The 26,281-nt window shown below is 37.8% G+C and overlaps 1 protein-coding gene across 1 annotated transcript in view; it reads right to left on the reverse strand.

The window, feature by feature from the left end:
- Positions 1-266: 266 nt before the first annotated feature.
- The window catches only part of LOC126198693 (uncharacterized), a 117,316-nt gene continuing 91,301 nt past the window's right edge, over positions 267-26,281 (reverse strand). The window contains exons 7-9 of the mRNA XM_049935192.1: positions 24,908-25,078; positions 11,510-11,586; positions 267-1,727 (exon numbers count right to left, since the gene is read on the reverse strand). Coding sequence (XP_049791149.1) covers positions 771-1,727; positions 11,510-11,586; positions 24,908-25,078 — 1,205 coding nt within the window. The 3' untranslated portion in view covers positions 267-770. The remainder of the gene's footprint in view (positions 1,728-11,509; positions 11,587-24,907; positions 25,079-26,281) is intronic.

The following is a 26,281-nucleotide window of genomic DNA, read 5'->3' on the forward strand; positions in this document are numbered from 1 at the left end:
AAAGAGTCAAAATTGTTACTCTATGTTTTATCTGAGGAGCGCATGAAGGGTGATGTTTCAGGACTGGGCATTATATCTGAATTTCAAATTATATGTTGTAGTTTTTATCTCCAAACTTCTTTGTGTTTATTAATAAACTACCTTTGCCTTGCTAATACATCTGTACATTTTATTTCTGCTCATTTCTAATAGTAACCAGAAGTTTAATAAGGTCAGCAATTCTATGAGATGGAATGAAAGTAAATATTGTTGTGTACTAAACAATCTTTTATACTGACAAAATAATGTATTTATTACCAAAATGCATAAATACACATTTTATTGTCTACATAGAGCAACCATACTGAAAATTACATTTCACCCCAATGATTTTTAGAGAATAGCTTACAGCAGTAACAAATTAGCAGTGATAAAATTAAATGCAAAATTACAAATAAATTATGTGACATTGTGATAGACGGGGAAATGCTAGCATTTCTCAACAAAGGTTGAACCTGAATGAATGATATGTATGTAGGAAAAAGCCATAACTCACAACACTTAAAAAATATTTGTGCTTTGGGCACTTTCAACACAAATGCAACAGCCACTTTCACAGAATGACACCCAAAAACCTCTGAAAGAGTACACTCTACATCCAGTTCCAGCAAACCACTGAGAAGAATCTTAACTTACAATAAAGAGAACAACAACCAAACACACTTAGAAAAGTAACACATCTCTGTCAGTGTCTTAAATGGGATGTATTTTCAGTTCTTGAAATAATTCTGCTATTCTTCTTCTGAAGCTGGCACTTCTTCTATTTCTGGCTTCTCAGTGGGAGCTGGGGTCTCTGGTGAGGTAGGCTCCTCCACAACGGGTTCTGGACCCTGGTCTACTTGCTCCTCTTCTGCTGGCTTGCTCTCTGTCTGATCACCAGCAGGCTGTGCCTCCTCTTCTGCAGTATCTGCTACTACTTCAGGTACTACCTTTTTTCGAGGCATGTCCTCATCTACACCAGCCCATATATCTTCTATATCCTCTTCCTTTGCAGGTTCACTCTCCTCTGCTTTCTTTTTTGCCTCTTCTTCTTCTTCTTGCTTTCTTCTGGCTTCTTCTTCCTCTGCCTTTATCCTTGCTTCCTCTTCCTCTTTTTTCTTGGCTTCTTCTTCTGCCTTCTTTCTGGCTTCCTCTTCTTCTGCTTTTCTCTTGGCTTCTTCTTCTTCTGCCTTTCTCTTGGCTTCCTCCTCCTCTGCTTTTCTCTTTGCTTCCTCCTCTTCTGCTTTTCTCTTGGCTTCCTCTTCTGCCTTCTTTTTAGCTTCTTCTTCTGCTTTTCTCTTGGCTTCCTCTTCTGCCTTTTTCTTTGCTTCTTCTTCTGCCTTCTTTTTAGCTTCCTCCTCTGCCTTCTTCTTGGCTTCCTCTTCTGCCTTCTTCTTGGCTTCCTCTTCTGCCTTCTTCTTGGCTTCTTCTTCTGCTTTCCTCTTGGCCTCCTCTTCTGCTTTCCTCTTGGCCTCCTCTTCTGCCTTCCTCTTTACTTCTTCCTCCAGCTTCTTTTGTACTTGCTCAGATTGTGATTCACCATCAGTAGCTGATTCACCTTCCTTATCTCGTTCTTCTGCAGCAGATGCAAGTCTTGCATCTTCTCTCTTTTGCTTGTTTTTGCGATTCTCCTCTAGGGCAGCTGTGTGCATGTTGAAATTTGCTGTGGCTATCGCTGCAGATGCCAGTGCCTCTGCATATTCCTTACCCTGCAACAGCAACAGTTTATGTGACACAAAGTGTACCATGTAAGATGTTACTAACAGTAAAACTCTACTACCCTTTAATCCTTAAATCCAAAACTATGATCTCTGCCCTGCTTCAGAACATTATTTTACAATCTTTTCTATTTTTGTATGATGTTTCAGATATTTCAGCTTTACTACCATTCATTCATTTATACATTCATTCTCTCATCATGTTCCAAACATCCCATCAAGATGGAGAACCTTCAGGGATGTGGAACAAGTGACAGAAACTTAAACAATACACTCTATTAACAATACAAATTGCTAAACTGCTTAATACTACTTGTACTTACACTAGCTAAATGTAATTTATTAAACTAGCAGGAGGGCCATTACTTTTAGAAAAGCTGCTACTCACTCAGTTATATTAATGATTTCTTGCTGTAACTGTCCATTAGATATTGGTAACTTACTTCATCGAAAAACATTTTCATTAATCCTCAGAAATTCAACTAATTTTAAAAACTGAATTTTAGTTATTTTGTAGTTGCAGTACTATTAGCATACTTGTACAGGTAACTAGAAATGTTTTAAATATTGGGGAATAATGGAGCTCAATAAAGCTAATTTTTATGTCTAGTTACACAATTGTGCATTTACTAATATTGTGCTGTTTCAGTATCCACAAAATTATATTGACAATATAGCTCATCCTTTACATTGTTATGACTGCATTTTGAGCTTGTATAGTGATTAGAGGGTAGAGGGTATAAACTGTGGAGGAAAACAGAGACTGGAATACATCCAGCAAATAACTGAGGACATAGGTTGCAAGTGTTATTCTGAGATGAAGAGGTTGGCACAGGAGAGGAATTCTTAGCAGGCCGCATCAAACAATTTAGAAGACTGATGGCACAAAAACAAGTAGTGATCATGAACTAGTTTCATCTCCATTTTTGTAGCAATAAGCATTATTGCTTATTAAATAATTTCAGAATGAAATTATTCAGTCCAGTGAGAAGAATCAACCTGGATAAATTCAGGTGTCCAATTCCAACAATCAGACACTAAAGTTGTCAGTATTTGTCAAATAACCTTCTTGATAGAGAGGTTTGTGGGAAACAGATATGGAGGTGCTGCCCACTTATCCACACTGAAGACAGTGTAGTCAATATCTGCAATCATCTTGGTTAGAATGTTTCACATACAGACTGTCTGACTACTAAATGTCAGTATCAATCATTCATCATGTTTCGTAGGTACCAGCCAACAAGAGAATTTCCAGGGATGAGGAATGAATCAAGATAGCCTTTACATTAACAAAAGACAGCAAATCATAGAACTTAATCTGTGTGCTCTATTAAAAATAAATTATCACACTATTCCTTAATACAATCTAAAATTAAGCAAGTAAACTAGAAATAAACCTTGTACTTTTAAGAAAGTTGCTGCCTCCTCAGTTATACTGTGTATATTTCTGCTATTAATAGATTCATATTTATTTGATTAAAATAGCATTTTTCAATGAAAATTTGCACCAACATCACTAAACTCCGAGTCCTGTGTCCAATATGTTACTGCCTGTCATGCAGCTTTACGATGAATGCTTCTGCTTGCCACATAACTGACAGAACTTTTTAATCACTGAATCTAGGTATTCAGATAATTGGTAAAAAGTCACTAATGATGTACATTTTCAATGTTATTTTGAACTGGTAGGGATATCCAATTTCTTGCTTTATGTTAAGACAGAAGCTTGTTGAATATCTCACCACCAGATTCCATTCTGAACTCTCGATAAGGAGGCAACACCTACACCGAAATTATTTTTCTGTCACATATTGTGACTGATCACAACAGCTGACACTGGTTTTTATTAATCAGCAACAAAAACCATCATGATCATCACAGTCTTCTTCTTCTTCTTCCCTTCAAGGAGCTGTTGCCTGTTCCGAACTCACAAACAAAATTATTCCCATCTTTTTTATGTCTTCCACTATCTCTTTTCTCATTTGGCTTGTAGTTCAGGATCTAAGGAATTCTGTGACCTGGCATTCTCATGAGGTGTCGTCTCCAATATTCACAATATTTTTAATTTTTTCATTAATGTTGAAAATATTTAATTCTGTTCTAACATCTTCATTTCTAATCATGTCTCTTCTTGTGCAGCCCTTTGTCTTTCTTATGTACCTCATCTTTGCTGCTTGAATTTTATTTTCTTTGATTTTTTTAACCTAGCTGTCACTTCCATAGGATAACACAGGGACTGCCACTATTTTATAAAATTTCATGAAGGTCTCTTTTTGTACCTTATGACCCAATGTTCTGCTAATGGTACCACAGACAGCTTGGAATTTGTGTATTTTATTTTCAATATCAGAAGCAAAATCAAAACTTATAGCACACCCTAAATAAGAGATTTGAGACACTTATTCTAAAACTGAATTATCCAAAACAGTTTTTGATCTGACTGGATATATTCCTGGAAATGCCATTATTTTTGTTTTATTACCAGAAATTCTGAAGTTGTACTTCCTGCAAATATTGTTCAGCTGGTATACTGCTCTTTGGAGTTCATCTTCATTCTTTTAAATATTAACAATGTCATCAGCAAACAAAAGTACATTCAAATATTCCTCATCCATTACCTTTATCCCTTTGTTTACTTTATATTTCCATGTAAATATTAAAAAGGGTAGGTGATAGTTCACACCCTTGTCTAACACCTTGGTTAAAAACTGTTTCTTCTGACTTCTACCAATGTTTATTACAACGCACATAGTGTTGTAAAGATTTTGCACTACCATTATTAGGTAATAAGGATATCCACATTCAGACATAATTTTCCATAGGCTATCATGGGTCACAGGGCAAAATCCTTCTCAAGGCTGATAAAGGCCATATGGGTTTCTAAATTAATTTCTCTGTGTTTTTCTATAATGGTTTTAATTACAAACACATTTTCTGTGATGAATGATCTTATCTAAATCCATTTTGTTCTTCATTGTAAAATTATTTGCTAACTCACAAACAGCCTTGGATACAGGACTGGATCAACTGATGACAAAAACCATTAAGGAGTAAATGCGTTGAGAAGTGAGCAAATGAATTCGAAGATCCTTAAAAACGCTTCTGTGAGATGTACACTCATCTGCTTTACACAATATTCTTACTGGTCACTTCTGCTCAAGAACATTTTATTTATTTTAGGTGAACTGGTAAGGAGAAAGGAAAGCATCACTGGTCTGGCGACAGATCTGTTAGTCATATCCGACTAACTGGCACGTCATCCTCAGCCAGTGGCACCATCTGGATGCGGTACAGAGGAGTGTGGGGTCAGCATGCTGCTCTCCTGACTGCTGTCTAGTTGGCAGACCTGCTGCCACTATTTCTCATTAAAGTAGCTCCTCAATTGCCATCATGAGGCTGAATGGACTCGTATCACATTCCTCCCACCAATAAAAAAATCCCCAGTAGTACTGAGAATCGAACCTGGGTCCCCTGCATTGCAGTCAGCTGCACTGACCTCTCAGCTACATCTACATCTACATCTATACTCTACAAACCACCATGAAGTGCTGGCAAAGGGTATGTCCCATTGTACCAGTCACTAGGGTTCTTCCCATTCAGTGCACATATGGAGCACAGGAAGAATGATAGCCTGAATACCTCTGTGTGTACAATCATTATTCTTATCTTATCCTCACAATCTGTGATACATTGGGGGTTGTTGTATATTCCTAGAGTTGTCATTTAAAGCTGGTTCTTGAAAATTTGTTAACAGACTTTCACAGGATAGTTTACACCTATCCTCAATAGTCTTCTAGTTCAGTTCCTCCAGTATCTCTGTGACACTCTCCCACGGATCAGACAAACCTGTGACCATTCCTGCTGCCCTTCTTCAAATACATTCAATATCCCTTGTTAGTCTTATTTGGTATGAGTCCCACACACCTGACCAGTATTGTAGAACCAGTCACTTGAGTGATTTGTAAGCAACCTCCTTTGTAAACTGATTGCACTTGCCCAGTACTTTACCAATAAACTGAAGTCTACCCCTTACCTTACCCACAACTGAACTATGTGATCATTCCATTTCATATCCCTACAGGGTGTTATGAGTGTGAGTCAAATGAAAACCTTAAATATTTTTTTAAATATTATTTATTGTGCAGAAGTGGTACAAAGCTGTATCAGTTCTCAACATAATATCCCCCATGCTCAATGCAACTCCTCCAGTGCTTACAAAGTGCATAAATTCCTTTACAAAAAAAGTCTTTTGGTAGTCCAGACAACCACTCATGCACTGCATGGCATAACTCTTCATCAGAATGGAATTTCTTTCTTCGCATTGCGTCTTTGAGTGGTCCAAACATATGGAAATCACTTGGGGCAAGGTCTGGTGAGTATGGTGGATGAGGAAGACACTCAAAATGCAGGTCTGTGGTTATTGCAACTTTTGTATGGGCAGTGTGGGACCTTGTATTGCCATGTTGCAAAAGGACCCCTGCTGACAGCAATCCACATTGCTTTGATTTGATTGCACCCTGAAGATGATTTTTTACTGGTGACAGTGGTCCCTCTAGGCGTGTAATGCTCCAAAATTACACCTTTTGTGTCCCAAAAGAGAGTCAGCATAACTTTCCCTGCTGATGGTTCTTTTCAAAACGTCTTTGGTTTTGGTGATGAGGAATGGCGCCATTCCTTGCTCACTCTCTTCATTTCCGGTTGGTGGAAGTGAACCCAGGTTTTGTCCCCAGTAACAATTCTTGCAAGGAAGCCATCACCTTCTCATTCAGAGTGCCAAAGAAGTTCTTCACAAGCTTCAACACGTCGTTCTCTCATTTCAGGAATAAGCTGCCATGGCACCCATCTTGCAGACACTTTGTAAAACTGGAGCACATCATGCACAATATGGTGTGCTGACCCATGACTAATCTGTAAACATGCTGCAATGTCATTCAGTGTCACTCGGCAGTTTTCCTTCACTGTGGCTTCAACTGCTGCAATGTTCTGTGGAGTCACAACTCGTTGTGCCTGACCTGGACGAGGAGCACCTTCCACTGAAGTCACACCATTTGTGAACTTCCTACTCCATTCATAGACTTGCTGCTGTGACAAACATGCATCACCCTACTGAACCTTCATTCGTCGATGAATTTCACTAGGTTTCAAACCTTCACTATGCAAAAACTGAATAACAGAATGCTGTTCTTCCCTGGTGCAAGTTGCAAGTGGGGAAGCCATTTTTATATTGATACTGCGATGGTATGTGTGCATCTGCACTATGCTGCCACCTACAGGCCATTCTGCACACTGTTTGTAGCATGCTTACCAACTTACAGGATAACAGCATGAAATTTCAATTTGTTATTACCAATTTACGGTTTTCATTTGACTCACACTCGTACATCCAGATGTTTGTATGAGTTGGCCCATTCCAACAGTGACTCATTGATATTATAGCCACAAGATTCTATGTTTCTTTTTTTTCATTTTGTGAAGTGCACAGTTTTACATTTCAGAATGTTTAAAGCAAGCTGCCAATATTTGCACTACTTAGAGACCTTATCAAGATCTGACTGGATAATTATGCACCTTCTTTCAGACAATACTTCATTGTATATAACTGCATCATCTGCAAAAAGTCTCAGGTTACTATTAATATTTTCTGCAAACTCATTAATATACAACATGAACAGCAAGGGTCACAACAAACTTCACTGGGGCACAAATGAAGCAGCTTCTACATCTGATGATGACTCTACATCCAAGATAACATGCTGAATCCTCCCTACCAGCAAGTACTAAATCCAGTCACAGATTTCACTTGACATTCTATATGATCATACTTTTGACAAGAAGCATAGCTGTGATACTGAGTCAAATACTTTCTGGAAATAAAGAAATACTGCATCTACGTGACTGCCTTGATCCAAAGCTTTCAGTATGTCGCATGAGAAGTGCAATCACAAGGTCAGTGTTTTCAGGATCCATGCTGGTTGGCATTGAGGAGGTCATTCTGTTCAAGATACATCACTGTGTTTGAGATCAGAATACATTCTAACATTCAATAACAAATCAATGCCAAGATATTGAACAGTAGTTTTGTAGATCACTTCTACCACTCTTCTTGCAGATTGTTGTGATCTGTGCTCTTTTTCAGGAACTGGGCATGGTTTTTTGTTCAAGGGATTTACAATAGATTATAGTTAGAAGAAGAGCTAACTCAGACACAAATTCAGCATAGGATCTGTCAGGAATTCCATCAGGCCCTGAAGCTTTGTTTAATTTTAACGATTTCTGCTGCTTCTCAACATCACCGACACTAATAGCTATTTCACTCATCTTTTTAGTGGTACAAGGATTAAATTTAATCATAAGTGCATTGCTCAGGATGTAATTTCATAAGACAGCAGGGAGTGAAAATATGCAAAATACAAGGTGTGATAAAAATGTAGTGAATAATTTTATTAGAAACTAAGCAATAAGCCTATATGGAGTTTGATTTAATCTCCTTTAAAGCACTGTCCTTGGCTAGTGATGCACTTATCTCAATGTTATATCCATGACTGGAAGCGTTTCTAGCAGGCTTCTTTTAAAAGGGTGTTCAGTTGCTCTTTTGTGGCGATCTCAATATCCGGAATGGTATCAAAATATTTTCCTTTAAGCACTGTTTTAATTTTTGGGGAAGAGCGAGAAGTCACATGGTGCTAAATCTCTTGAGTAAGGTGGATGTGGACAGAAAAGAACAATTTTTCCTGCCAAAACGTTGCAAATTGAAAGCAAGGTGTGGCACGGCACATTGTCATGATAAACGAGGACCTCATTGGCCCATTTTTCTGGCCTCTTTCTTTGTACACCATTTTTCAAATGTTGCAGTACACCCTTGTAAAATCTGGTGTTTATAGTTGCTCCCATTGGAATGAACTTGATCACACCAAGCTCTCAATATTTAAAAATAGAAACAATGAGCATGACTTTGATCTTTGATTTTGACTGGCATGCACTTTTTAGGGTGAGGACATTGACTAGTTTTCCATTGAGATCTCTGAATTTTCATCTCAGGGTCATACCCATAGACCTAAGTTTTATCTCAAGTTTTGAGCATGAAACCCAAATCTGACCGGAGACAATCCTTCAACTCCATGCAAGCTGACACACAATTTTTCCTCTGTTCATCACTCAAAATTGAACAAATTTTGCACTGATTTGTCTCATTTGCAAATTATCAGTTAAAATATTTTGCACAGACCTATATGAGATGCCAAGTTCTTTGATAAGTTCTTGAATAGTTATCTGCCTGTTTGAACAAACGATTTTTGCCACTTTTCGCACATTTTCTTCTGCTTCTGAGGTTAACAGACATCCAGAAACATTGCTTGTCTTCTGCTGACTTATTTCTACTTTTAAATCGCTCATACCATTTGTAAACAGTCTTCAGAGTCACAGCATTATTACCATCCACCAATTTCAACATTTCTTTATTTTATTTGGTACTTTTTTGCAATTTGAAACAGAGCTTAATCCACAGCGCACAACAGACACAGTAAACACAACCCCACTCTAGTGCCCCTGGATGCAGAACATGTTCCAACTTGATGCTACCTGTCTCAATGGATTAAGCTATCAGACAGATTACATCAAATGGTTGTAGCATCAGCAGCTGCTGCTAAAAGAAATTCATTTGCCACATTTTTTTATCAAACCTCATAAGCCAACACTCTTGTCTTTGGATCAACACAATGAAAGATGCTTGTAAGGGCAAAACTTGTATAATTCAGCTTCTTGATTATTTTATCTTTGTTTTGACTGCATTTTAACTGGACTCCAAGGAATTTTACACAGTGTGTTTCATTTAGTGTATTATCAATAATATCTACTTCTGGTGCTAACAGTTCTTTATAACTTATTTGAAATTGCCTAATATGATTCTCTGTGATATTATGAATTAAAATGTTAGCTGTGAACCCCTTGTAGGAGCAATCAGCTGACATCCAAGCCGTGTCTGCTAAGGTTGACTTACAGGACACTTTTATAGTATGCTTGAGTCAACATTACAGTTTTTGAATTGTCTTTTAAAGTCACTGGAATATCAAATATGAAGGTTAGAAACAAGAGTGGGCCCAGTAACAAACCTTGTAGTACTTCACATGCAGTTTACTTCTCCAAAGTGTGATAACAGAAAATTATGACTAGGGCTAATCCATCCATACTGGCAATGTGGGAATTAGTTGTAAATTACCTTATATATTAGGCTGGTGCATAAATTCATAGCATTTCTGTTTTGCATGTTGCTGTTCCTGTTGTTATGGGTTTAATTATCAATTGTTATTTTTTTATTGGTAGTTCAAGTGGAGAAAAATCTGAACATTTCTGACATATTCTTCTTTTTGGGTTCACTAGAGGGATGACAGCAGTGAAGGAAGCCAGAAACATTTGTGCCTTTCATGGGAATAATGCCACTGGACAAAACATAGCAAGGAAATGGTTTTACCATTTTAAGGAGGATCATTTCGACATTAGTGACTCTCCAAATTCAGGTAGACTTTGGTGTTTGATGGAGATTGTTTAAATGCATTAATCCAGGATCCACATCAGTGTACTGAAGGACTGGCAAATGTGGTGAACTGTGATCATTTCACCATCACGTGACATTTGCCTGCAATGGGGGAGGTTCAAAAATCAGGTGTGTGGGTACCACATGCTCCAAGCCAAATCACAAAAATCATCAGGTGGCCACATGCGCATCTCTGCATGGTCATCATCAGTTGACTCATGAGCAACACTGACCATTCCTACACTGTATCACTACTGGTGACGAGCAGTGGTCTTTATGCTAATATAAGGGAAAGAAAGGAATGGTTGAGACCAAACATAGCAGCAACTCCCTGTACAAAGACCTGCATGCATTCACAAAAGATAATGTTACACATCTGGTAGAAGAGCGATGGTGTGGTGCATTATGAATTGCTTCCCCAATGTGTAACCATTGCTGCTGACATTTATTGCCAACAACTGAGATGTCTTGCAGATACAATTCGAGAACAATGACCAAGAAGACTGTGTGAAGTGATGCTACTCCACATTAATGCACACATTCTGTGAGACTGACAAAAAATTCTTTACAGGAGTTGGGTTGGGAAGTCATTCCACACACATCTTATTCACTTGATCTTGTGCCCTATATTTTCAATTTTTCCGCTCTTCGTTGAATAACCTTCAAGGAACTTCCTTTCTTGATGAAAATGCACTGCAAACATGGCTTGATGATTTCTTTGTCTCAAAACCATGTGATTTCTACAGCTGTGAATGAAAAAGTTACCCCAGTGTTGGCAGATTGTTGTAAATAGTGAAGGAGAATATATTATTGATGACTTAAGCTTGCCATATGTGTATCTGTTGTGTTTATTGGACTTGTGCAAAAATACTACGAACTTATACACAAGTCTAATACGTGTTTTCATATATTACAAGACACACAGCAACTGTGAAAACATCCACTGCTCCTTTCTTCCACTATTCAGGTACTGCTCCTATCTAATACTCCAAACAATGATTTTATGTAGCTTCACATGGAAACCTGTCCATTGTTTATTTACTGGCAAAATGATGACATATCAATACGTTTTTTCTGCAATATATATTAGTATACATAATCAAATTCATCAAACATCTACATGCATGTTCAGATTATCTATCCCTCGTGACATTTACCACATAATTTTGACATTATTTTGTGCAGCTGCCAATACACTTTTCTTTAAAACCATTTTCTAAAGCTTTTCAAATGTCATACTTACAGGGTCATTTGTTGGTCTGTAGTAACCACTATTCACAGGTCTTGGACCTCTGGCAATACGACATTCCCCAGGAAACACTGTAGGAAATAAAAAATTCATCAGCAATTTTTCTTCAAACATTTATGTGCAACATTAATAAGAGAATTTTTTTGAATATATGAAGAGTTATACAAAGTGCAATAATTTTAAGCCATAAAATTTTAGAAAGAACATCAAACTCATTTGAAAACTTTGAATATTTCCAAATGTCACCCTTATTGTTATAGTCCTTTGTTGTTATTATTTTAGAAAACATACATGTAAGACATGTTATTTGACATTCTGAATTATGTAGTGTTAGAACATTAGCTTTGATCTTAATTTGTAGTATGGTTTCCTCTGCCTAAACAAGGACATTAAATTTAAAATTTACATAGGCAACTGAAAATCCAGTTTTATTTCAATATGGATTAGAATTTTATATTTTCTGCTACTAAGGCAAACTCGGTAAATGCAGAAATTATATTTACAGCTTTAAAAATGGTATTATTTGTTATGGTTGAATTTCATATGCTTATTTTAAATTCTTTATACAATAATGCCATTATGAGAGATTTATGTTTTTGTTCTGTGAATACTGTTACATACTATAGGTAAAATATTAGAAAGATAGCACAAGAAGATCACAAACAGAAACACATGAAAAATCCTGGACAGAAGGAAGGTTTTTTACTAAGCCAAAATACTGGTATATCTACATCTACATCTAAGGTGGAATTATGAAAGAATCCTTGTAAAGACAAGATGTAGCTCTTCAGGTGTGCAGATTACACTTGTACCTTTTCCAGTAGCATGAAAAGTAGATACCTTGGCATAAAATATAGGTAAAAGATGACGCTCCTACTATTCCTCCTGAAGATTTCAAGTACTATTTCACTTACACTTTTCCTGCCAGTTTTTGAAGTACATGTTTTTACAGTTTATATTGGCAGAATATTACTTATACAAGACATGGTATTTGTTGCCATTCAGCTTGTCTATCAACATAAGAAATAGTCTTCCTTATTTGCAACAGTTCACTACTCATTCCATATTCTTATGTTTCACTCAGTTGATAATTCTTGTCCTGTGTTGTACCCTTTGACTACGTCAATCTTTTATACTGTCCTAATTTTCTATGTACCTATACTTTTCTACTTATGTCTTATTTTAATTTATTCATTTATTACATTAAGTATCTGTTCTTTCAGAATACATTAAGTTTCCATGCCAGCATACTTACAAGACACTACTCTTTTGCCAATCTTCACTTATGTACATCAGACTTAACAAACATTTGCCTGGTTTGTTTCCTACATCTTTCTTTGGCATTAGTCCCTAACTGTAGTTTTGGAGTTACTCTCTCATCTATTGCCCTTCTATATACAATTTCATTCTCTTATATGCTCAGAAAATGCAGGTGCACAAACTTACCAAAATGATGGAAATACCTGAAAGGACATTACTCATATAATACTGGTCCTTCTTGAATTTGTTGTAGAGGTGTAGATAATTTTACAATAGATGCTTAAAGCCTTTAAATTATTTACAGAGGAATTTTTGTAATATATCCTGGATTAGTATTAAATAATGTAACTGTTTCTAGTAGGCTTGCCCTACTAGCACCATTTCAGATTTAACAGTTGGAAATATCCAGCCCAACATATAAGCTGCTTTTGGCATACTTCATACATAGACCTGATTTATTGTCAGTAAATGATAATGAATTATCAAACAAAACTGTCACTGGGTCATATCACATAGTCTCAACACAGTCACTATCATGCTAAACATCCTTGGTGATAATCTGAGGCTTTGACATTGCCACCTAGCCAGCGATGTTCCTCTTTGATTCTTGAGAACTGGTTTCTGTTTGAATGTGGTGACTGAGAAGTATCCTTGACTGATGATGTCTTGTCAGTAGCTGTGTGTGTCATCATTACCCAGATCACAGTAGTTTATAGTACTTCAAACACATTGGTCTTGCCTATTCTTAATACCACATAACACATCCAATGATCTGCTTCTGACTGTATGTAACATATGTTCTTCTTAATGCCTGCAGAAGTTAACTAAACGAAAGTTTAATTTCCTGGTGCTTTTGTACTGCAAAAATAATCAGCTAATGATCTGAACAACTGAACTGCAGAGGTAGAGAGCAGGATCTGTAGAGTCTTTGCAGATTTTGTGTTGCATGATTTCAGCATGAACAATTATAGAGATTACTTTGTAATTATCATTGAGTCTTCTAGAACCTTTATGTTGAAAATAAGCTTTGGTCAGCATCATATAAAAATTAAAAATTATTGAGGTCTGATCTTGATTAGAAACCACCATGTTTGCTCCACATGGAAGAAGATCATGTAATCACTGAACTATTTTGCTGGTTGTGTGAAAATTTGAGAGCTTGCTTGGGAATAGTTATTGTGACATTTGTATAAATGAGTTTCAGTGGCCAATTAATCTCAATTGGAAAAAGGGGCAGACACTTTTGAAGCTGAAGGCAAAGTGCATAGCAAGAAGATATTTACATGTTAGTCCAAAACCAAATTCTGTACAGTCAAAAAGAAAAGCTGCATTCCATTTAGTCTCTATTTTTTTCCATAGATTTTTCATTGACCTAGACTGTTCAACAATTTAAAATGATGTTTCAGTAAGGAAGATTACAGACAGAGGAAAGTAATTTTTATGTGTTTGCTATATAAATATTTTCATTTTTGAAGGTATTGGAGCAAGGAGCTTAAAAGAAATGAATGATATGTTTCCAAAGTGGTGAATGAGGAAAAGAGACGTAGACTTGTTAATATATGTAATCAAATTTTTCACCACCGAAGCCATGAAATGCATTAAATTAGGGGGGGGGGGGGGGGGGGGGGAATTATGGGCACCTGGGAGTACATGCAATAAGAGCCATTTTACTTTATGTATATTTGGCTGTCAAGGTAAAACTTTGCTTGTAGTGATAATCTTTGCATTACATGCAATGAATGTAGCTTTTATTTTGCAAAAGCCCATTTCATGTCAACTGTTAACACATTTTGTAGTTTCCACTCCCCATTTCAACTCAGCAAAAGCTGCCAATAGGTTATTTAACCTTTTTTTTTTTTTTTTTTAAAAAATGACCATACAAATACAGGTATTAATGACACATCATACAATTTGCCCTTTGCATACTATCTTACATCAGAACTATACTCGGTGTCTGGTGCCATTCATGAAATATTAACAATGCTTTCATTAGCTATGGTACTCTGCATATGTAAGACTCGGTTTTTTCCATGCACAAATATCTTAAAAGAACTGCAGGTATAGCAGTCTAGTACAGTACTACCATCTTTTTTGTTTTGTGGGGAACTGGCTGATTAAGTTTAGTTACACAAAAGTTCTGTAATGGTATTAACTAAACCACAAATTGACATTAAACACATGCTGCATTTATTACTTGCCCAAGATGCTGTAAATAAAAGTTAAGTACTCACCATAGTTGTAATGAGGCAGATGATGTAGGGGTCTTGATCTGGATACCATTTTCATCAATACACATAGAGTATCTTTTCTTAAATTAAAAAAGTTTATAAAAAATCACAGTTTTCAAAAATTCAAAAAGTTAATGCACAAAAACAGTAAATTATGTCATGCTCCAAAAAGTACATTTTACGTCAGTCATGCTAATGACTGAAAAGATGTGCGGCAGTAACCACCGGTAGGATGAAAGGGGGCATGCGCTAAAGAGTGTATCAGGGATAAAAAAAAAACACAACAGTGTGAGACTGAAGCAACTGAAGATTTTATTGACAGATCTGTAGGTGGACAGATAGGTTTAACAGTGTGTTATGTGTAAAAGATAGAGAGAAGAAAATTTTAGCGGCGCACACACCAACTGAGCTCAGGCCGATGCAACCTGCTCAGCCTCAGGGCCTGCAAGGAGAAGTCACACAGTGAACAGAGGCTAGCAAAGTGGAACCTAAGTGTGATTCTCTACTTGCCCTGGCAACCTGTCACTCTGCTCCTGTACCACTCCAACTCTTTGGGGACATACTTCCTCCTTTTTTCAAGAAGTAATTTTTCGTTGCATAAAAATATTCAGGTAATTGCAAGTATTTATTTTTTATCATTTGCATGCAGACTGTTATATGTTTCACTTAATTATCTTAACTCACAGTGACAGTATGTCAAAAAAGTTGTGGGAAGAAACAATATAATTTTTCTTTCACAAAATCTATTCTATACCAAGTTAAACTGTCTGTTTCTTTTTGCATCTAAGATCATGTCACACCAAATACAATAATCATTGATTTCTGTCTCTCATTTGTCTTATAATAAAAATAGCAGCTGTCTGTGATATCTGACAGACTTCACTTCCTAATAATATTGTATCTAAATTATCACTATACTGACCTGAAACATTCAAAGAAGTGCTACTGCTCCTGGATTTCATTATGGCCTAAAGCAATAAAGTAAAGAGAAAAAGAATCACTTCCCAAATAATGTAAATGAAACTACTACACTCATGCCAGTGTATTTTATTATCAAACAAATAATCAGAAATAATGAAATTGCTGGCTATTTGAAAGTCAGGCAAGGAAAGTGATAGATAGATGAATAAGACTACTCCAAGGCCATCTGAAGCACAGTGTTTGACTCTACAGTTCAAGAATGTGAAAAAATTTACACCTAGATTTCACAAATAGGCATCTAGAGAACACTATTTATAGAAGTACAAGGAATGCAACAAACTTTTACTTGCTTAAGTGGATAACACTATGGCATCCCCAACTCCAGCTAAAAATAAATGAGGAAAATGCTTTTCTGGTAGTTTTACCCATGAACTGAATGCTGTGGCTGGTGTGAGCATACAGCGAAAATTTTTAAAAAATGCTGTTGATATTTTGGGCTAATGAAGTTAAGTTCAATAGCATCATGTAAAATTTCATGGATATAATTTTTTGATGGAAATGATTTCCTGAATACTGTACTGCTGTGACACTCTGAGGTAATGAGCCTGACATATGAATTCACCACAAAAGATAAGGAGAAAATACTACATGCTACAAAAGTTTGCTTCATAATTATTGTAGAAATTTCATAAACATCAGCACACATGATATGAACAAACTCAAAATATTGGAAACGTACAGCATTAAAATAACCAGAGAGCTAAAACCTCTTGTGCTAAGCAGTCACAGTGGAAAAGCAATGAATTGACATACAAAATGAGTTGTTATGGACAGAAGAGGACTTTTTAACACTAACTTTGATGCTTAGTGCCCTAAGGTTTATGTTAGCAAACCAGCAGGAATATTGATCTGTTGATAAATTGAAGGTCCTTTTTGAAAGTTAAATGCTCAAATACTTTATAAAAACAAAATTTATGAAATAATATTGTATCATTTTACTTTATATGAAAAACAGAAAATTGTGCTATCTTTTATATAGTAATGGTACATCTGTTTTTGAGAACAAGCAGTAAGTGAGATTATGATGGGGCAGTAGGCTTTCAATGCCAGTTAAGAGACTCAACTCATGAAAGAACCTAGTTCAGTTATATATGGTGTTATTGTATAGTATCTATTGTTTATTTATGATGTCTCAAGCAAAATTTAAAGGGGTGTAGGGAGTGAGACAATCAAGCTCCATCAACTGGAGCTCAATGTATTTACAGCCGCAGTGCCAGTAGTGATTTGGGGGGAACAAGCTGCAGTTTTGTCATTCAGTGCTGGCACTATTAATGTGCTTCATTGCTTTGTTATGGCACAGCACAGCACAAAAATCAGTCCGTAATGGCTACTGCACACAGAGGTACTGAATTATGAGACTGCTAATGTTGACTACAGCCAGACACAAAACACTTGTGGCCCAAATTCAACCAACCAACTCCTATTGACTTCATCTGATCCAGTGTTAGGAAGCTGTCATTCATGAAGATGTGAACAAGCTGTAGAGTCTGATGTCTTGGCAAGGCTGTGAGGAAATATACATTGTTCAATTAAGAATTAAACTTAAAAAGTATACAAAGTTAGTGCCACCTAAGAATTGTGGTATGGTAAAAATGAATGTATTTTATGCAAGACGGGATTCCATATTATGTGTGCAAAAAGTTGTGAATTTTCTCAAGAGGAAACCCACAGAGAAACTTAAGCGATATGAGAATGACCCTGATATGAAAGCAATGAACAAATTTTGGGCAGAACAATAAAAATGATTTGGATCATGAGTAATGCCATAAAGCATGAACCCCGGAGTTCAGGCACTGGCAAAGTGTCCACCATTCATGCAAAGGGTGTTATACTAAGTGTTGGGAGTCTAAAATATTAATTTTACAGTGTTGCTTAAAAATAAGGAAATAAAAGATAAAACTGTACTTAGTCTAATAATTTGGTCTTATATATTATTTTCAAGACAGTTGCATGAAACAAACATTGCCAGGTAATTGTTTTTAAGGAACTGCATTGAGACTGTTCGATATTCAATACAACATATTACAGGAGCAAAGTATAAAGGTTCTCTGGGCATTAGGGAATGCACTAACTTAGGCAGTATCTTAACTCAAGTTCTACAAACTAGTTCAAAACACACACATCTAACAAAGCACAGAGCACAGCACACAACACAAACATCACAACAAAATTAGTTTTTTTATTTATTTCTTAGTATTATGACTTTAATTTAAACAATGGAAGATAATTAGGAAATAAAGTGTACTGTTTTAGTAACAAATGAGATAAATTGAAATGCTTTAACAATTTTTTCTTAAGGATTTCATTGATAACTAGTTTATTGTTTATTCTTAAGTCTTATATTAATTTAGGAGCTTTCCAAATGTTCGCTCCTAACATAACTTTCCAAAAAGAGTTCTTGTTTATCGATAAATGATTACTTAACACAGTCATTGTACCTGTCAATTTCAAGAGGTGGAACATGCATAATATATAACACAACCGAAAAGAATGTTCATATGAGAGCTGCAGTAACTGTCATCAGCTAGATCAGTGCCCTTACAGAGTCATATATTCAAATTTAATTATTTATAACAATCTATGAATACATCTGTGATGATTCCAGAATAACTTTAGTCCACAAGAAATAAGAGCATCGTACCAGAAAAATCTGAGGCCATTCTGAGTATTACATCAATAAAGGACCACTGGAATTATCGTCTGTCTTAGACGAACTGTTAAATACAATTTGGAAATGGCAGACTGCTTCCCATAGCCCTCACAAAAATTATCATAATGTAAGATCAAAATAAATTATGTTAATCTGTTAATATGTGCTATCTCAAAATCAGAATGCAGTAAAAATGTATATACGAGAGGCTGTTAATTATAACCACCCTCACATCAGCTAGTACAGTGATAAATGTCATATACCTCAAGAGGATACTGTCTCTTGTTGCTGCTCTCAAGATGAGTGTGGGATTTATTATTCCCCAGATTCAGTTAGGTACACAAAATACTTGTGTGTTCTGTAGATATAAGCCACTTCTAATAATATCACAGGTTAAACCCTAATTTACTTCTTTTTCCTTCTTATACAGGTGTCACAGATGTCCTCAAAAGTGTATATTGCTTCCCCACCGAGATATTACTGATAATGTTTAACATTTATTCAAATCCAAGGAACATCACATTTGAGTAAGAACTTGCACTTTAGAAGATAATCACAATTTTCATTATCAGGAGCTAACTATTTGCCAGGATCAATGTGTTTTGCCTCTTATGAAGTATCTGGCTTACTATTGGTAGAGTGATATTAACTGGGATGAGATCTGGATGCAAAAGTGTGGCCAACAGACAGTGGAGAGAGTGAACTTCTATCTCCCAGGACAGAATCACAGGGTGGAAGAAATATGGAGGTTGCACACAACAGTGTCCTATCCCTTTTAAATTATATATTTAATTTTGATTTTCTGTGTGTGCTCTGTGTCTAGTACCCAGTCCTAGATGTCAATAAGATAAAATCCGCTGTCTCTTCTAAATTTACTTATGCACATTCATGTTTCTACTACTTCTATGTTTATAGAGCTCCAAGAAGATAAATTATGAGATAATGTCTTCATGTCTTGAGGGAAGATCTTACATCTTTATTGTTGCTGCCCTTTCTAAAGGAATGAATTGGAGATGGTGTAAATTGTCTGCTGACCTTCACTGCCTGCTTGCTGCATTTGCACAGGTAGGCTAAATCTGACTACTGCTGATGTCATTCCACCAACAGTAAGCCAGACCACTATTAAACAAGATACACACATGTCTCAGAAGTCAGCCATCTTCTGATAGTGAAGCTGGGGAATATTTTCAAAAGCTTGAGTTATAACTCAAACATGGCACGGCTTTAACATCTAGAGAATTTTGTACATGAACGCTGCCACAAAACACTCCAAGGCTGTACCACTGCCAATAATAAGTACATTAACAATACTCAATAAATACATGTACAGTCCAGTCATATTAATCTGACCACTGCTGTCTATGTTTGACATCAACGTGCAATAAACACTTACTACAGCAGGTGGCAGCACTAGCAGTGGAGGGTATGTATAGCGTATTGAGGGGACACAGGAAACAATACAGTCATTGTAATGTAGAAACAGAATGATTTGCTGATATCCGTAACGGTATGACCATTGGCTTTTGGGCCAAGGGTGGAAGCATTTGTGAAATGGCTATGTTTTTAAACCATCTGTGTGTCGCTGTGGTTAAAGTATGCCATGCGTGGCAAAATGGCACTGTCCAAAACTGATGCAGAGGCAATTGTGGTGGAGCACGGATCATAGATAAAAGGGGTGAAAGATGGCTGCAGAGATGTGTACAGGCGAACAAATGTGCAGCTGTTGAGCAACTGACCACCAAGAAAAAACTAGGGGCTACTAACAGTGTCTTCTCAATGGCCATTCAGTGAACGTTGTTGCGTATGGGCCTCCACAGTTGGCACTTGGTTCATGCACCCATGCTGACTACTGTTTGTTGGCAACAAAGGCTGGAATTTGCACACCAGTACTACAGCGCCCCCCCCCCATGAACCATGGACCTTGCTGTTGGTGGGGAGGCTTGCGTGCCTCAGCGATCCAGATAGCCGTACCGTAGGTGCAACCACAACGGGGGGGTATCTGTTGAGAGGCCAGACAAACGTGTGGTTCCTGAAGAGGGGCAGCAGCCTTTTCAGTAGTTGCAAGGGCAACAGTCTGGATGATTGACTGATCTGGCCTTGTAACAATAACCAAAACGGCCTTGCTGTGCTGGTACTGCGAACGGCTGAAAGCAAGGGGAAACTACAGCCGTAATTTTTCCCAAGGGCATGCAGCTTTACTGTATGATTAAATGATGATGGCGTCCTCTTGGGTAAAATATTCCGGAGATAAAATAGTCCCCCATTCGGATCTCCGGGCGGGGACTACTCAAGAGGATGTCGTTATCAGGAGAAAGAAAACTGGCGTTCTACGGATCGGAGCGTGGAATGTCAGGTCCCTTAATCGGGCAGGTAGGTTAGAAAATTTGAAAAGGGAAATGGATAGGTTAAAGTTAGATATAGTGGGAATTAGTGAAGTTCGGTGGCAGGAGGAACAAGACTTCTGGTCAGGTGACTACAGGGTTATAAACACAAAGTCAAATAGGGGTAATGCAGGAGTAGGTTTAATAATGAATAGGAAAATAGGAATGCGGGTAAGCTACTACAAACAGCATAGTGAATGCATTATTGTGGCCAAGATAGATACGAAGCCCACACCTACTACAGTAGTACAAGTTTATATGCCAACTAGCTCTGCAGATGACGAAGAAATTGAAGAAATGTATGATCAAATAAAAGAAATTATTCAGATAGTGAAGGGAGAGGAAAATTTAATAATCATGGGTGACTGGGTGTAGGAAAAGGGAGAGAAGGAAACATAGTAGGTGAATATGGATTGGGGCTAAGAAATGAAAGAGGAAGCCGCCTGGTAGAATTTTGCACAGAGCATAACTTAATCATAGCTAACACTTGGTTCAAGAATCATGAAAGAAGGTTGTGTACATGGAAGAATATACTGGAAGATTTCAGATAGATTTTATAATAGTAAGACAGAGATTTAGGAACCAGGTTTTAAATTGTAAGACGTTTCCAGGGGCAGATGTCGACTCTGACCACAATCTATTGGTTATGACCTGTAGATTAAAACTGAAGAAACTGCAAAAAGGTGGGAATTTAATGAGATGGGACCTGGATAAACTGAAAGAACCAGAGGTTGTACAGAGTTTCAGGGAGAGCATAAGGGAGCAATTGACAGGAATGGGGGAAAGAACTACAGTAGAAGAAGAATGGGTAGCTTTGAGGGATGAAGTAGTGAAGGCAGCAGAGGATCAAGTAGGTAAAAAGACGAGGTCTAGTAGAAATCCTTGGGTAACAGAAGAAATATTGATTTTAATTGATGAAAGGAGAAAATATAAAAATGCAGTAAATGAAGCAGGCAAAAAGGAATACAAACGTCTCAAAAATGAGATCGACAGGAAGTGCAAAATGGCTAAGCAGGGATGGCTAGAGGACAAATGTAAGGATGTAGAGGCTTATCTCACTAGGGGTAAGACAGGTACTGCCTACAGGAAAATTAAAGAGACCTTTGGAGATAAGAGAACGACTTGTATGAATATCAAGAGCTCAGATGGAAACCCAGTTCTAAGAAAGGAAGGGAAAGCAGAAAGGTGGAAGGAGTATATAGAGGGTCTATACAAGGGCGATGTACTTGAGGACAATATTATGGAAATGGAAGAGGATGTAGATGAAGATGAAATGGGAGATACGATACTGTGTGAAGAGTTTGACAGAGCACTGAAAGACCTGAGATGAAACAAGGCCCCCGGAGTAGACAACATTCCATTGGAACTACTGACGGCCTTGGGAGAGCCAGTCCTGACAAAACTCTACCATCTGGTGAGCAAGATGTATGAAACAGGCGAAATACCCTCAGACTTCAAGAAGAATATAATAATTCCAATCCCAAAGAAAGCAGGTGTTGACAGATGTGAGAATTACCGAACTATCAGTTTAATAAGTCACAGCTGCAAAATACTAACACGAATTCTTTACAGACGAATGGAAAAACTAATAGAAGCCAATCTCGGGGAAGATTAGTTTGGATTCCGTAGAAACACTGGAACACGTGAGGCAATACTGACCTTACGGCTTATCTTAGAAGAAAGATTAAGGAAAGGCAAACCTACGTTTCTAGCTTTTGTAGACTTAGAGAAAGCTTTTGACAATGTTGACTGGAATACTCTCTTTCAAATTCTAAAGGTGGCAGGGGTAAAATACAGGGAGCGAAAGGCTATTTACAATTTGTACAGAAACCAGATGGCAATTATAAGATTCGAGGGACATGAAAGGGAAGCAGTGGTTGGGAAGGGAGTAAGACAGGGTTGTAGCCTCTCCCCGATGTTATTCAATCTGTATATTGAGCAAGCAGTAACGGAAACAAAAGAAAAATTTGGAGTAGGTATTAAAATCCATGGAGAAGAAATAAAAACTTTGAGGTTCGCCGATGACATTGTAATTCTGTCAGAGACAGCAAAGGACTTGGAAGAGCAGTTGAATGGAATGGACAATGTCTTGAAAGGAGGATATAAGATGAACATCAACAAAAGCAAAACGAGGATAATGGAATGTAGTCGAATTAAGTCGGGTGATGCTGAGGGAATTAGATTAGGAAATGAGACACTTAAAGTAGTAAAGGAGTTTTGCTATTTGGGGAGCTAAATAACTGATGATGGTCGAAGTAGAGAGGATATAAAATGTAGACTGGCAATGGCAAGGAAAGCGTTTCTGAAGAAGAGAAATTTGTTAACATCGAGTATAGATTTAAGTGTCAGGAAGTCATTTCTGAAAGTATTTGTATGGAGTGTAGCTATGTATGGAAGTGAAACATGGACGATAAATAGTTTGGACAAGAAGAGAATAGAAGCTTTCGAAATGTGGTGCTACAGAAGAATGCTGAAGATTAGATGGGTAGATCACATAACTAATGAGGAAGTACTGAATAGGATTGGGGAGAAGAGAAGTTTGTGGCACAACTTGACCAGAAGACGGGATCGGTTGGTAGGACATGTTCTGAGGCATCAAGGGATCACCAATTTAGTATTGGAGGGCAGCGTGGAGGATAAAAATCGTAGAGGGAGACCAAGAGATGAATACACTAAGCAGATTCAGAAGGATGTAGGTTGCAGTAGGTACTGGGAGATGAAGAAGCTTGCACAGGATAGAGTAGCATGGAGAGCTGCATCAAACCAGTCTCAGGACTGAAGACCACAACAACAACATACTGCAGCTGGAAGTCCATTTAGTGGTCGCAGGTGCCCTTTTCAGATGAATCACATTTTACAGCCCATCAGGCATATACAGCATGGAATGTCTGAAAGCAAACACCCTGCAACAATCATTGAGAGGGCGCACACCAAAGCAGGTGGCAGTATGGTCTGGGGAATGTTTTGTTGGCATTCCCTGCATGATCTCGTCATTCCACAATGGATCAACACAAGTACGGGTCTATCATTGGGGACCATGGTCCCCCTACATGCAGTTGGTTTTCCATGGCTTGATGGCAACTACCAGCAGGACAATGCAAATGTGTCACAAAGCTTGCAGTGTACGTGTGTGGTTTGGACAGCACCATGATGAGTTACCACACTTCCCTGGCCACCAAACTCCTCAGATTTAAACCCAGTTGAGAATCTATGTGACCACCTTGATCAGGCTGTTCACACCACAGATCTTCAGCCAAGAAACTTCATGCAGCTGGCCATGGCACTAGAGTCAGCACAGCTCCACATCCCATTTGGTACCTCCCAGCACCTCACTGACTTTCATCCTGCATGTCTTGCAGCAGTCCATTTGGAAAGGTGCTTAATCAGGCTTTTGAGAGGTGACTTGACAATATAATTGCTGAAGGCAACGGTATGTCACCTCTAACATGATCATGCATAGTGAAGCACTATGTTTAAAACAATGTTGGGTTGATGATAGCTTTACCCCGGTATTGCCAAAACAGAATTTGTAACGGTATTTCTGCAAGAATCAAGGTGTTTCATTGCGAGAACATGCTTACGTCTACACTGATGGAAGCAAAATATGATATGTACAGCACCTTCCACTGTTCACGGTTAATGTAGTATATTCTGCTGTTTCATATTAATAATAAAAGGAAATAGTCCTGTTTTTGGGATAGGCCTATTACATAATTCAAGAAGATCTGATGAGTATTAATTTCATGCAACATGAATCAGACGCCTAAACACCTTTTGTTATAATCCATACAGATGAATTATGGGTCAACAATAACACTACTGCAGCTCTCATTGAACTCGCATCACGGGCACCTCGACAAGCCTGCACCTGAAGAGCGGAGACCTCATGTACCTTTTTCCTCGACTACCGGGCTCTTGGCGGCCTCGCGCATTCTCTCGTAGTGCGACAGCATCTTGACGTTGTTCCTGATGTAGTCCCCGTTGTTCTCATGGGAAGCGAGTGGTCGCCGCCTGGAGAAGGCCTTCCCGCCAGCGTACGTGACGCACGCCAGGTGGCCTTTGCCTGCAAGAAGCCATCGCCGATCAGCATAGGCCCACGGCCTTGCTGCCCTCAACATGCTTCACTGATGCTCCATCCCTACCCCCACCGATTTGTGATTGTGACAACTTTTTGTTTTTTCCCCTAAACAAATGGGCTAGATTCTGATTTTCAACTTCATCAGTGTAACTGCCAGTGCTATTCATTGCTGTCTTTATATGGTTGCCCAGTCAAGAACTTCACTGACATACAGGGTCGATCACCTCAACCTTGCATCCTATTAAGGCATGAACAGCTCTAGGTATTGAAACGAGATTTTCGATTAATGGTAGTAAAAGAGGGATATGTAATTTTGTTGTATGAGTAACGCTTGTAACTCTTGGATTACCCAGATTACTGAAGCAAGTTTTCTCCCTTGCTTTTTGAGCGATGTAAGTTTTTAACGGCATTCTTAAGCTCTTGAAAACACAAGTATGGTGATATAATGTCTGCCAATGTTGGCGTTAAAACTTTCAACAAAAATACCCGATAAATGTGCTACAATGAAATCAAATGTCCGGAATCGGCTGTCGCTGTACTGCAGTGGAGCTCTCTATTGCTTTCCACATCTCACTGTCAATACTTGATGGGGTTAATCATCATTTTACGCGGTTGGCTAGCTAAAATTGATCTCATTGTACATACAGATTGCAGTTGATAACTCCCTCAGAGGACCAGCATCACTCAATTTAAGATTACTCGATCACGATACGCGAAACAAAACTCAACACAGAATATTAAGAACAATGCCTGTGTACACAGTATTGTATGTTATGTCTGGGGAAGGTTGGTGACCATGCGAAACAATTGAATATCGGCTCCAGGTCATACACCGTCTTGTGACTTTTGTTGCTGCCTATCAGACACTACGCAGTGTCAGCTTGGAAGGTGTGAATACAGTAACATTTGCCAACATCGTTTCCATACCTCAAATCGTTCAGAAAATATAAGGTGTGCAAGTTTTAGGCGATTCACCCGAGATTTGAGCCCTCATGTTAGTAAATTGATGAAAGAGTGACATTGAACCTGGTGTGATAAGATACAAAATGCTGATTATTTCGAACTGCAAGAGAAAATTGAAGAATGGTAAGAAAATAACTGATTTGCAATGTTAATATTTTACACAAGGCGTCGCTAACTGTAATGATTTGCCCTATCTAAACTTTCACTACTCTTCAGCAGCACAGT

Source organism: Schistocerca nitens, chromosome 1 (assembly GCF_023898315.1).
Source record: "Schistocerca nitens isolate TAMUIC-IGC-003100 chromosome 1, iqSchNite1.1, whole genome shotgun sequence".
NCBI lineage: Eukaryota > Metazoa > Arthropoda > Insecta > Orthoptera > Acrididae > Schistocerca > Schistocerca nitens.